At 38.7% G+C, this 13,507-nt stretch overlaps 2 protein-coding genes across 2 annotated transcripts; one reads left to right on the top strand and one right to left on the bottom strand.

The window, feature by feature from the left end:
- Window positions 1–2,117: 2,117 nt before the first annotated feature.
- Window positions 2,118–6,006, bottom strand: LOC103439942 (two-component response regulator-like APRR5). The gene is made up of 8 exons (XM_008378590.4): window positions 5,580–6,006; window positions 4,723–4,884; window positions 4,489–4,619; window positions 4,253–4,393; window positions 3,962–4,130; window positions 3,523–3,865; window positions 2,674–3,421; window positions 2,118–2,556 (listed from the first exon to the last, which is right to left on the bottom strand). The coding sequence occupies exons 1-8, from the start codon at window positions 5,788–5,790 to the stop codon at window positions 2,440–2,442; spliced, it is 2,022 nt and encodes a 673-aa protein (XP_008376812.1). The 5' UTR covers window positions 5,791–6,006; the 3' UTR covers window positions 2,118–2,439.
- Window positions 6,007–10,921: 4,915 nt separating this feature from the next.
- LOC103439944 (ribosome-binding factor PSRP1, chloroplastic) lies at window positions 10,922–13,500 on the top strand. The gene is made up of 5 exons (XM_008378591.4): window positions 10,922–11,324; window positions 12,448–12,591; window positions 12,695–12,949; window positions 13,044–13,152; window positions 13,254–13,500. The coding sequence occupies exons 1-5, from the start codon at window positions 11,082–11,084 to the stop codon at window positions 13,382–13,384; spliced, it is 882 nt and encodes a 293-aa protein (XP_008376813.1). The 5' UTR covers window positions 10,922–11,081; the 3' UTR covers window positions 13,385–13,500.
- Window positions 13,501–13,507: the final 7 nt, after the last annotated feature.

Below are 13,507 nucleotides of genomic sequence, written 5' to 3'. Positions count from 1 at the left end.
AATTAGGGTCTAAAGTCTGAACACAATGAGAGAGAGGGAGTTTTCAAATTTATTTATCAGAAAGAGTTCAAAAGCAGAGAAGACATGGAGAATCTGTAAACAGGCTTCTTGGAAACCACAGGGAGACATCACCAATCATTCATTTTTTTGGATTTTTATGTCTTTATGCAGCTGTTGCTTTTGAGTTAAGGAAATACTAAAAGGCTGTTAGTTGATGAGCCTCAATATCGTTTTTTATTCGAGAGATATTCTAGTTTATTCTAAATAACAAGAAAATGATTCGTTTGATACAAAAGAAGACATTATTCTAATTAACTTAGCTACGTCTGAGTTTTGTAATGTGAATACTTAGAAAACTACGTATCTTAGACAGAAAATATCACTGATTTACTTTGCATTATGGTTTGGTCTATTGTTAGGAGGGACCCTTCTGTTAAGAATCTGGAAGAGAATATTATAGATGACTTACAGTTGCTGCTCGTTTGAAAGCTGAGAGGTGTGTTGGTTTTTGCTTTTTTGAAACTTTTCATTTGAGTGATTTCTCATCTACTCATCTATTTAGTCTTCTTTTGTATATAAATTTTTGCTTCTTTCGCCATCTGGGTCCAAAAAAGGAAGTTCGAAGTTCCTTTATGACTTTGATTTTAAAAAGAGCCAAAAAAAAAGACCTAGGGTTTTTTCATTTCACTGATTGTTTAGAGATAAGCATGTTCTTCTGGGGGCATATGATAGTAGCCCTTTTGTTCCACCACCATCACATATTCAGCCAATCCAGGCTAACAGTGTGTGTTGAGTCATTGATCAACTGAGGAGGAAGAGAAACTTCAGTAGGTGCGCGGCATAGTCGGGCATGTAGGGCAATTAAAAAGTTGCCACAACGATACAAGTAGGGCCTGATGCGGGGTGGGGTTTGGGGGCCTTGAGAGAAAGTGAAAGACCCTATTTTCCCTAAAGTTTACTTGCACCTGAGATATCTTGCCACTGTAGTGAAATTCCAAACTCTTAAAACACTTAAATATATATATAGGAAACTTAAAAGTTAAAACACAGGATACCATCACAATGATATGCCGAGTGTTTCGTTTGTTCAGCTGGGCCCAGAATGATGGCATTGGGAAGATGACCATATGACGTACCTGCAAATTGGTGGTGGTAAAGACTGATGTTGTTGTTCATATGCATTTGTATCTTTCTATCCCAACATCTGCAAGGATATCCCATGCATTATTTCAACTAATTCACTGCACAATTTAAGCACGGCATGCATTACTTAGTGATGTTATATTTATTAATAAAGCCAAATTTAGTACTAGAAAGAGATGGATTGGAGCGTGCCTTCGAGTTGAGTTGCCTATAAACAGAGACTTGTTTACAAGTTGGCAAAATTACCAACCACAATTAGTGGGGAAAGAAAGAAGGCAACGATCAATTTGTGGACACCGACGACGACTTTGACAAGTCCTTTTGGTTTTGGAAAGCATGCACGTAATTGTAGGCTGTATCCAACGACGACGTATCTATCTATATCAGTAGGCTGTTTTGGTGGTAGAAAATGATATTTATGAATTCAAGTTGCAGAGTGGAGCACTCACTTTTTGTTCACCATCAGAATTTAAACGTACAAAAACAACTAATGATTATTTGTTTATGGAAATGAGCACCTATAAAAATTAGCCGACACTACGGAATTGAGCACTCAAACTGTGTCGCTGTTTGAAAACGCCACCACCTTTGAAGTTATTGAAATTTTGCGAATGAAGTTGAGGTTCAACTCTAAAATTAATTGCCTATAAGCTTTTGCAAGATTTTATAACGTTTCGAAGTGGGATTATTCTTCACATCCTCACAATTTTTTGGCAACATTTCAAGCCTTACACATGGATGGACATGCACAGACGTTGTGAAAGAAGTTCATGTTTCACCAAAAAACTAATCAGTAATAGGAAAGTGACTCAACTCCTTATAAGTGCTTACAAAGTTTTTTTTACTTTCCAACGTGGATAATTATTTCCTCACACTCGGAAGGAGCACTCGATGTTAAACTGTGGTTAATATACAACTTATACCTTGTGGATTCCCTCAAATTATTTAGTTAGTGATAATAACACAAGCATAAATGATCAAATGAAGCTTGTATACCAAATGAGATTTGAAATCTTGAATGAACAAACCTATGCGATAACAAACATATATAGTATGACTAAAACATCCCTAGGAACAAAAATATACAACCCTATTTTACAAATTGGTCAAATGAGTTAATACAATATATACTAAGAAGATGAACGTAGAAGTGATGTCAGAAGCTTCTTCAGGTCCGTACTACTCTCCTCATCTGTGTTTCTGGGCATCAAAAACTGAAACAATGGTGTAACAAAGCTATATACTACTTATAGTGCCATCTTAACTTGAAGTACAAGAAACTCCAAGTAGTTAAGCCTAAAATATATTGCCATCAGTTTCTGCAGGTGAAGGATCAGTACTCGCTTGACGGACAAACTGCCCTTTTATTCTGGGACGCTGCTCTGCGAGTTTCTTTCTGCTCTCGTAGCGAACCTGCAGAATGGACCATATCGTGTTAAAATGCGAGTTTCTTTGGGGACTAGGGTGGGAGAGGCAGTAGTAGTAAAAATTAGAGCAATGGTAGAAAGGATGACAAAGATAATGAAGTACCTTCTTGTCGTAGCATCTATCTTTGCGCTTCAAGCGGAACTTGTTTAGAGCTGCTTCTCTTTGGATGGATCGATAAGAATTTCCGTTTTGATTAAAGAAACTGTCTTCATTCTTGCTCTCTGGCGCAGCCCTAAACATAGCCACCTGATCGACATTGTTGCTTCCACAAGCACTTCCGTACCCCATGCTACTAAGATGACCAGTATTGCCATTACAGAAACTACTACTCGCACTCTGATCGGTTGCTGAGGACATATGCCCTCGATCCTCATCAAATCTTTGATCCTGATTCTGCATTGTTTGGTCCACGGTACCTTTGGTATTTTGATAAAGTGTGCCGTAAACTTGCTCAGTTTTATCTTTCTGAAGATTTGCGGGATAAAAGGTATTCATTAGGAACGAGGGTTCCTGCTGGGCAGCTGAACTAGGCATTGGCGATGGACTTGATTGTGTACCAAACATTGGAGGTAGCACAGTACCATACCCATTGCTTAGATTGTTAAACCTTATGCCTTTCACGGGAACTGGATGAGGAAATAATCTCTGCTCAGGGAGTGACGTTCCAATTTCAGATTGGTTAGACTGACCAGTAGCCAGAGTGATAATACTCCTGGGAGTACTTAAAGTTGTAGGAGAAGTATCACAATCAGCGTTGGTATTAGATGTTTGCATCTCGCATGTAGCTTCATATGCCTTTTGCTGATCGCACAGTGATGTTTTCTGGGGCTGCATTGGCCTGTTGATGTATCTGCAAGACAGGTCGTTGATTGAATTAGAAAATAAGTGGCAAAAGAGAAAAATTGATGTGCACATGTCACAAAATTCCAAGCTTAGAAAATGGAAACTCACCTTGAAAAGGCAGAAGCATTAGAATGGCCAAGGGCATGCCTTTTCTCATTAACTCGATTCTCAAAGCCACTGGAATCAGGTCTTCTCAAGGATAGATCCAACTGTGGAGCAGAATCAAACATGCTAGGTGTATGACTTGAAGAAGAATTTCTCTGGTTGCTACTTGGATATTTACTGAATGCTCCAATGAAGTCCGTGATATCTCTAGAAGAGTTGACAAGTAGATCGTTGTTGTCACAAGCTTCACTAGTCATATTATCATCCCTCCTCTGACTTTCTGGCTTGGCACCCTTGCCTGGTGAAACTGCTGTGTCAGTGTTTTCATCGGCAGGCTCGGTTGTTCCTAATTGGATTGACACAATCATAAAACGTTAGCAGGCCTTCCTACAAAACTGAACAGACAAGAAGCTACTAAATTGGAAAGGTACAGATGTTATACCTCTAGCTGCTTTTTCACGCGTAAGCAATTTCTCACCAAATTTGGCGTGTGCTTCATCTTTCTGCATTCTCAAGTCACCAAGAGAAGTTTTTCCCTGTATTTGCGGTGAATATTCCTGCATATCCACAGGGGCACACTCAGTTTCGAAGTCTGGCTTTGTACAAGAGCTCTGCAAGAGAATAAATCGTACAGTCAGTCTACTGAAAACTTCATAAAAATCTACACTGTTTTAATTCATATACATGTTAAGAATGCTTTTGCTGTGCCATTTATGAATTATGAAACACAAACCTGAGAATCGGTCCCTTTTCCCATGTTTTCCTTAACACATGCCATATAGCCACTTGAATGATTGCTTGCAGCATCATTTTCAAAAGTTGCTTCGATCTTTTGTTGTCCAACGCTCTCATCAAGGAGGCCATTTCGGGCTAACTGACAGACAATAAAATTTAGATTTAATCAGAAACAGTAAGACAAAATTTACAAGCTAAAACCAAATAACAGAACAGAAAGTTGAGCAGGCATACAGATTGTCTTCTCCAAACATGCTGCCACAAATTCGTCAGCTCATTCTTCCTAATAGGCTTGACTAGATAGTCAGAAACGCCTCTCGTCATGCATTTGTAAACCGTGCTAATTGAATCCTGAGAGGACATCACTGCAAGATCACAAAACAAGAGCAAATTTGTTAAGCACCACCATTGTGGAAAATCAAATCAGTTATTAATCAAATCCACGTTTATTCGTTCTTCATATCGTACTTATAACAGGAATGTTTTTGCAGATCTCATGCTCCATGATTAGCGTAAGCAAAGCAAATCCAGATATCGATGGCAGATCGACTTCTGTCAGTATGAGATCTATGTTATGAGGCCGTGCCTTCAGTATCTCCCAAGCCTTTAAGCCATCAGCTACAGCAGCAACTGCTCAAACAAAAAACAGGAACCTTAATAAGAACAGTCTCAAAACATTCATGCTTAACCATACGCCTTTTCGGTGAATAACAAACGAAGGCCAAAGCAAGTGACTCGAATCATTAGTCCCCTTGTTCATTGAAATCAGAACAGATGGTGATAAAAACATAGCACTCTCTTTATGTAACGCCTTCGATACGGTTAATTTTACAAAATTTTACCGTCTTTTTAATAACCAAACAATTTGGTATCAATGGAAGTTCATTAGATTCAATAGCAAACAATATATAGATGATCTTACAGACTTTTACATCGATTTTAATTGGCCTATATTTATTTCCATTAAGATAAACCAATATAAAAGCTTCAACTTCATGCTAATTCAACAATAATCTTCAAATCTTCATCCCAAAATCTTTTTCACTTTTTTTCTTATCCAACAAGGTAAGAAAGTAAAAAGAGAAAAGCAGGAAATCATCCAACTCACTGATCACAAAAACTCTAAACACCAACAAATCCACACCCAAAAATCGGCCAAAAAAACACAAAAACCCAGTTCATCATTAATCAAAATCCGCCACAAAACCCATCAAAACCAAAACTTTAAGCAAATTAAACAAAAACCCAGATCATCATTCAGCAAAATCCCCTACAAAATCCATCAAACCCAAAACTTCAAGCAAATTAAAGCAAAACCCACTAACCTCTGTAGCTACATTTCCTGAGAAGCGCAGCTATAATATGCCTGGTGGAGTCATCAGCTTCCACCAGCAACACCCGCATGTTCATCGTCGGCAGCAGCTTCTCCCACCGCATCGTCCCGACGGAAGAATCGCACTCGCCGCCGTCCTTCTTCTCCGCCTCTGCTCTCGACTTCGCTTCCACGTCCTCGCTATTCATACCCACCCCGCCCATTTCTCTCTAAATTTCTCTTTGCAACCACCGGAGGAAACAGAGAGTCGCAATGTTTCAGTGAAGCTGGAGAGTTTCGAAAATGTCTTAATTTCTTCTTCTCGTCCTTTTTCCCCCAATGTTCAGACCTTTTTGTCTGTACAAAATATCTGTAACTCCAAGTCCCAAATCAATCGGACGGCGAATATGCCGATTCCCAATCAATCTAACGGTGAAAATATCCTCAGCCTACCAGTGGGGTGGAAAATATCTGCACCCCCGTGTGAGCGTGGGACCCGGTCTGACACGTCATCAACCCAATCTTAGACGAGGGCCATAAATCATCAACAGGCGCCACGTCATTGGCTTCCGCATCGTGTGGTCCAAATTTAACCAACAAGATCCCTTCCGGATTTTTTTGGTGAGGATATCAGATATCAGTGAATCGTATTTATTTATCATATATCGTGCTCTTAATTTTTGTCAAATACTGTTTTTATTTAATTTTAGATCAAAATATTTAAAATAATTTATAATAGTACGATATACAATAAATGTACAAAATTCACGGATCTGCAGGATATCCGGCGAGTATCTGGATTCCAAATTTAAAAGAAATAAGTTTTCTTCTCCGGGAGATTTTTTGGGAGGGGACAGGTGGCAGGGAGCTGAGGCCCGGCTTGTTGGGATATTTGGAGATATTTTTTAGTGCTTGGGAAAGCGATGGATCTAATGGGTAGAATCGAGCCACGTGGAGTGCTAGTGGAGGGACGCTGATTTGTGGCTTTGGGAAGTGGGTCTTGGACCAAATGGGCATCTTACTTTTTTAATTGCTTATGATTTTGGTACTCTCTATATGTGTACTCGCTTTCCTATTGGTCAAGGCAAACGTGTGGTTGTTAGCCTTTGATTGGGTTGGCTTCGCTCGTTGTTAGCCTTTGATTGGTTTTGCCTCACCAATACTTGATAATATATCATTATCTTAATCTCCTAACCTATATTAGAGAGATTTTTCAATGTACTGGAAATACAACCTGTCACATCCCGGTCCAGGTCCCCATCACATCTCGGACTCTACTCCACCATAGCACGATATTGTCCACTTTGGGTCCCAACCACGCCCTCACAGTTTTGTTTCTAGGAATTCACACGAGAACTTCCCAGTGGATCAACCATCATGGGATTGTTCTCGTGCGAACTCGCTTAACTTCGAAGTTCCTAAGGAATCCAAAACCAGTGAGCTCCCAAAAAATCTCATACTAGTTAGAGATGGGAATATACATATAAGGCTTACAGGATCCACTCCCCTGAGCGATGTGGGATCTAATAATCCACCCCCATAGGGGCTCAATGTCCTCGTCTGCACACTCGCACCACACAGCATAGTGGCTCTGATACCAAATTGTCACATCCTAACCCGGACCCCCATAACATCCTTGACTCAACTCTACTGTAGCACGATAGTGTCTGCTTTGGACCCCGACTACGCCCTCACGATTTTGTTTCTAGGAATTCACACGAGAACTTCCCAGTGGGTTACCTATCATAGGATTGCTCTCGCGCGAACTCGCTTAACTTCAGAGTTTCTAAGTAATCCGAAGCTAGTAAGTTCCCAAAATATCTCGTGCTAGGTAGAAATGAGAATATACATATAAGGCTTATAGGATCCACTCTCCTGGACGATGTGGGATCTAACAATAAGGCCGGGATGTGACACGACCCGATACAACAAGTAGAACAATACAATTAGTTGGAAGTTTGAAAAAAAAATCAACTAATTATATTATTACACTTAGTGTACTAAACCGTAGTTCGACACACTAAAAGTTTCATTGCTCCTTGTGAAAGGCTCTTAAACCATCGCGTTATGTGATATTTTGCGTCCTTGTGGAACAATTGTGTCCTAAGAAGATAAAAACAAGTTCAACTAATATACAATCACTAGATTAGTAATATGACGTAGAGATGTAGTAGTTACATTAAATTTTTTTATAAATACACATAATATTCAGTACTAATCTACACTAAAATAGAGAAACAAAAGTTTAAACTCAGAAAATTTGAGTACAAAAAATACTCTAATTATCAAGGCAATCTACCACTTGCTATAGTGAAAAACTTATAATCGAAATACTAAGAAGACTATATCAAAAGTGGCATCTCCATAGACATTTTGTCATCTCACAGTTTAACATCAATTTATATACTAACATTGTAAAACATTATATCAAAAACATAAGATAACATAAATAATTTAGAGTTCATAAAAAATCTCACTTTTTTAATATTCTCAGCATTTCTCAACTTCTAAATACCAAAGATATCCCACAATGTCGGTAGACATGCAATTAGTGTCTCAGAAGTTGGTGTAGAAATTTAGACCCGCATTAGTGGCTCTTAATCCTTCATCATAACGACTAATATTGTTTGTTTAGTGGATAGAGATACAGATCAAAGAAAGTTTGATTCTTTTGTATGGGGCCATGCTAGATGGCACCTACTAATTGAATCCTCAGATTCTCAAAAAAAATTGTGTGATTTTCGTTTTGACACATTGCATTTTATATCATTTCCCTTTTGATGGAACGATTGTCGTATTTGCACAAAATGGTATTGTATAATTAATGGAGTAATTAAAATCATAAAACAATGGATCATGTTCTAAAGTCGCAATCAAAAATTTGAAAAGTCTACGTAGTCTACCAATCACACATTCCTCCTTCTTTTTTTTTCTTCTTTTTTTATTAAAATATTAACTAATGGTATCGTCACGATAGTCTATCTTTTTTAAGGTTAGGAAGACTTACAGAGGCATTTCAGTTTCTCTCTGGCCACACTAAGCACATATTCTTTCACTGTATGTACCTTATGATTATCTAACAAAGACTTGATTCTATCAACTCTTGCGTTATGTGCTAGCAAAGATTTCTATGTTGTGTTCTTTTGTAAACAAATATTCCAAGATCCATGGCTCAATGGTTGCATCTTGGCCCAACATGTTAAGAGTGTTTCTGTATTCAATGTCTTCGTTGGTCCACTCGTTCGACTGTTAAATGACAAAAACTCTTTCTTTTCTTTTAAACTTACACGTGAAGAAGAACTTATATGTCACAAAGACAAATCATCTTTTTCTTTTCTCACTCATGTAAGAAGTTGTTACATCTGGGTCCACTTATTTTTATCATGTGCTTTAGAGACATCAAGCTTCCAAGCAAGCATTTGAGAACCCTCTTTATATTGTGAATCTCCTCAAGCAATAGAGACTTGAAAATCAGAGCATGCATGACAACAAATGAACAAACGGATTACAAAACTATGAATATTATTGAAAACGAAGAAACACTATAAGATTTGCCAAGAAGGCTACATAACATGTAAAACTACATTGTAACAGGCTTATTCTTTCTAACTAAATTTACAGAGAACTTAACCTAAACCTAATAGGTGAATAATCTAACACTTAACGGGCAAGGAATCACAATCATTGACCCACATGAAAACAAATAATAAAGTATAATTTCCGACACCCCCTTATAAACTCATGTTCGTAAACAATATGAGTTTGCCAAGAAGAAAACTTATCCTAATTTCCAATGCCAATTTCAATATGAAATCCCACCAATGCAAGTGCAAGATTCCAATGCAAGTGTCAGCGCAAGATTCCAATGTGAATGGCAGTTCTAATGCCAATGCCAACGCAAAATTCCAATTTCAATACCAATACAAATGTAAAGTCAATGCCAATGTCAATACCAATACCAATAACAATGCTAGTGCAAACTTCCCTAATACCAGTTGCGGACTTTCAAACAAAATAGAAATTCAATTCACCAAGCACACAACGTCACTCCAATAGTCACCAATCCAAACACTCGAGCAATCGTTGTAATGGACAACAACAAACTCCATATACAGTCCAATCAAAAGAAATCCTTGCGTGAGCCTTTAAAGCAACAAGTTGCCTAACAAACTCAAAATGAGGCCAACAACTTCTTTTTCACTCCAGCTTCTCACGGTCAATAACTTCTTGTCCTCATTCCTGGGGCCTTCTTCAGAACAAATGCAGCTTCAAAACTCAAGACAACGGCACGGTGTAAGTCAAATTAGAGGGTGCGGGTCAGGGGGTGGGGATGCTCAAAAGCGAATTCGGAGTTACCAAACCGAAACCACCCTTGTAAAAGGAGACTTGTAAACGGGTCGGGTTTATCGGGTTTGGGTCGGGTTCAATCCGACCTGTTAAGTTAATGGGTCACCCAAATCCAACCCGTTTCACCCGTTAACAATTATTATTATTATTTTTTTTACATAGAGTTTATTTTTTGTTGTTAAAACTTTACTGAAATTAATAAAACATCATCAACTAATGGGTGCTAACGGTTGACCTAAAGTGACCCGTTATTTAGGTGGTTGTTAACGGGTTCACTCGTTAGCGACCCGACCCGACCTGTTAAGCATCCACCCAAATACTAATATTAACGGGTTGGATCCAAAATGTTAGGTCTACTTGTAAGGAGTCATTTTTTTCTTTAAAAAGAACAAGTTAGTGACTTTGTCACGTTAATTTACTATTTTGGAGCCCGGAGAACTAATAGATGCATTTTAACCTTCTATAGTCATCATCATGTGATTCACCAGCATCAGAAAGCGAACTCAAAATGTGTTGTGTGATAAACAGGTATAAAATTCGTTTTCAACCACTGAACCACCTAATGATAATTCCTCGTAAGGAGTCGTTGATCCATCTCCATAAACTCTTGACGCTTGTTTCCTTCTAGTTTAAGCAAAAACAGACATCCTATTTGGCACGTCACATTCTCATAGCGGAGAAAAATCTAATCTCACGTGCCATATAAACACGTTGGACTGAAATATCTACAGGCAATCCTATCCAAAACGGAAGAACTGGACAAAAGCAATTGGGCCCTGACCAAATTGGTAGGGCTTTGAGATCCAAACCAACCCCCATGAGGCCCATGCTACGAATGAACACGTGTAAGTCAACGAGGGGGCCCAAACAAATGCAGAGCTGCATCCAACCTAAACCGTCCATCTAACTGTGAGTACAAGATAAACGGTTGAGGTTTCTCCTGTGCCTTACACCGAACCGCAGAGGACGAAGTGGATAACGTAAGAGATTGCCACGTGTGGCCAAGGTATATCCATTTCTGTCACCTTGTCCGCTTGCTCGCTCGCTCTGTAAAACCCACAGCTGCTAAACCCCCTAATTTTCTCGCACTTTCCTTCCAATTTTCCATCGATCAAAACACTCCTTATCGCTTTACCACGAACCCTAAGTTCTGCGTTAATCAAATCCAATGGCGACTCTGTTTACTTCTCCACAATCAATGGCAACACTCTCATCACCGATTTTCCAAAAGCCCCAAATCTTCACATTATCGTCTAGCTCTTCCAATTTCTTGAATCCGTCGAAGAATCTGAAACCCATTGCGATTGCGATTCGACCCCGAAAATGGCGCGGCAAGTCGCTCTCCGTGCAGATGTCCTGGGACGGCCCGCTCTCCTCGGTCAAGCTGATCATACAAGGAAAGAATTTGGAGGTACTCTTTCATCAGTTTTTTAGGTTTAAATTTGGTTGCTTTTGGCATATTTTGAGGTTTGCATTGATGTGTTTAATGAACTTTGTGTTTTTGGACAAAACATTGTAGAAAATACCATTAATTGGGAATCTAAATTGTATTTTGCATTGGCTTTTTATCCAAAATATTGTCTGAAATTGACGTAACTTCTTATTTTCGTTATGTGCTTTAAAATCAATCAAAGTGGTCAATCAATTGTCAACCGTCAATCATTTTAGTTATTTTATGAGTCATTTGATTAGAGATCTCCTTTAAATTGATGATATTTTTGTCAAATCAACTCCTTTTATTAGAAATTTTTACATAATGATCAAAATGATTGACGAACAATCTCATGGACCACTTCTATCTATTTTAAACCTTAGAAACCAAAATGAGGAGTTATGGTAATCAGGACAATTTTGGCTAAAAAAAAAAAAGCCTTGATTTGTTTATTGTATGAGTAAATTGTACAAATGGTCCCTCAATTTTAATCAAATTGGAGCAATGGTCCCTCAACTAAAAATCCATTACCATTGGTCCCTCAACTTATCAAAATGTGTAGCTATAGTCCTTTTCATCAATTTTGTCAAAATTTTGTCAAAATAAGCTATGTTGGAATGACCATTTATATAATTAGGGTCCCTTAACTCATCAAAGTGTATAATTATGGTTCTTTTCGTCAACTATGTTAAAAAATTTGTCAAAACGAGTTATATTGGAATGACCATTGCTACAATTGAGTTAAAATTAAAGGACCATTTCTCCACTTGAATTAAAGTTCAGGGACCAATGGTAATGGATTTTTAGTTGAGGGACCATAGCTGCACGTTTTGATAAGTTGAGGGACCAAAGGTAATGGATTTTTAGTTGAGGGACCATTGCTCCAATTTGATTAAAGTTGAGGGACCATTTGTACAATTTCCTCTTATTGTATTGTTATTTGCGGGAAGTGCATTATCTGTGGAAAATTGGAATTTTTGTTTTTGCTTTTAACAAGTGATGGTAGAGGAGGGAGATTCGAACACAGGACCTTGGCCGGAGAATTAGAAACTTTTTCATCAATGTGGAATTTGAATGAGAAATTTTCAATCTGTGAATGCAGTTGTCGGAGGCAGTGAAGAAGCATGTGGAAGACAAGGTTGGGAAGGCGGTTCAAAAGCATAGTCACCTAGTGAGGGAAGCCGATGTTCGGTTGTCTGTTCGAGGTGGAGAGCTTGGAAAAGGCCCCAGGATTCGGAGATGTGAGGTATTGCCGTCTGATGAATTTCATGAACTGTCAGGTTATCTGCAATTGCAGCATACGGTTTGTTCCTGTGAAGCACATTTGTGTGTGTTTGTGTTTTGTTTAGGTGACTTTGTTCACGAAGAAGCATGGAGTGTTCCGAGCTGAGGAAGAAGCTGAGACACTTTACGCGAGCATAGATTTGGCATCTTCGATTATCCAGAGGAAGTTGAGGAAAATCAAGGAGAAGGAATCGGATCATGGGCGGCACATGAAAGGCTTTAACAGATCGAAAGTTAGGGAGCCTGCAATGCAAGTAGTGGCGGAAGATGAAGAGGAAGAGGCGGTTCCCCAAGAGCAGGAAGAAGACTTCATTGACGAGGTTGTCACTTGGAACTTTCACTACGCATCTGCTGATTATCTATAGAAATGCCATTCTCTCCATCGCATTCTCATTGTTCGGTCATTTTTACCAGGTTGTTCGAACAAAATACTTTGACATGCCGCCTTTGACAGTTGCTGAAGCGGTTGATCAACTGGAAAATGTTGATCACGACTTCTATGCTTTCCGAAATGAAGAAACTGGTAAGAAACTACAAAACACCCATACTGCCTTCATTTTCTCGAGCATCAGTTTTCGATTTCTGTCATCCAGTAGTTGAAGTTTTCCTCTGTTCTTGCTTAAGGTGAGATTAATGTCATATACAAACGAGAAGAAGGAGGTTATGGACTTATTATACCGAAAGGAAATGGTAAAGCGGAGAAGTCAGAGCACGTGGTGGTAGAGCGAGCTAGAGAACGCTCCTTGGCGGAATAAAGAGGCCTAGGTATTCAGTCTTGTACGGTGTTTCTAAAAGTTTGAGGGGGCGTAGTTTTTGTGACGTACGAATGAAAGCTTATTAGCAGATTAATATCATAAACATCAATTCCTCAGCTGCCT

Source organism: Malus domestica, chromosome 07, assembly GCF_042453785.1.
Source record: "Malus domestica chromosome 07, GDT2T_hap1".
Classification (NCBI taxonomy): domain Eukaryota; kingdom Viridiplantae; phylum Streptophyta; class Magnoliopsida; order Rosales; family Rosaceae; genus Malus; species Malus domestica.
This window is presented reverse-complemented; position numbering and strand designations above follow the sequence as displayed.

Bases quoted from the DNA above. Each gene is read 5' to 3' on its own strand.
- LOC103439942 (XM_008378590.4), bottom strand. From the start codon at position 5,790: ATGGGCGGGGTGGGTATGAATAGCGAGGACGTGGAAGCGAAGTCGAGA. The intron at 4,885-5,579 runs GTTAGTGGGTTT...TTGTTTGAGCAG, and splicing joins CAGGAAATGTAGCTACAGAG to TTGCTGCTGTAGCTGATGGC. The intron at 4,394-4,488 runs GTATGCCTGCTC...ATTGTCTGTCAG, and splicing joins ATGTTTGGAGAAGACAATCT to TTAGCCCGAAATGGCCTCCT.
- LOC103439944 (XM_008378591.4), top strand. From the start codon at position 11,082: ATGGCGACTCTGTTTACTTCTCCACAATCAATGGCAACACTCTCATCA. The intron at 11,325-12,447 runs GTACTCTTTCAT...CTGTGAATGCAG, and splicing joins TACAAGGAAAGAATTTGGAG to TTGTCGGAGGCAGTGAAGAA. The intron at 12,950-13,043 runs GTTGTCACTTGG...CATTTTTACCAG, and splicing joins AAGAAGACTTCATTGACGAG to GTTGTTCGAACAAAATACTT.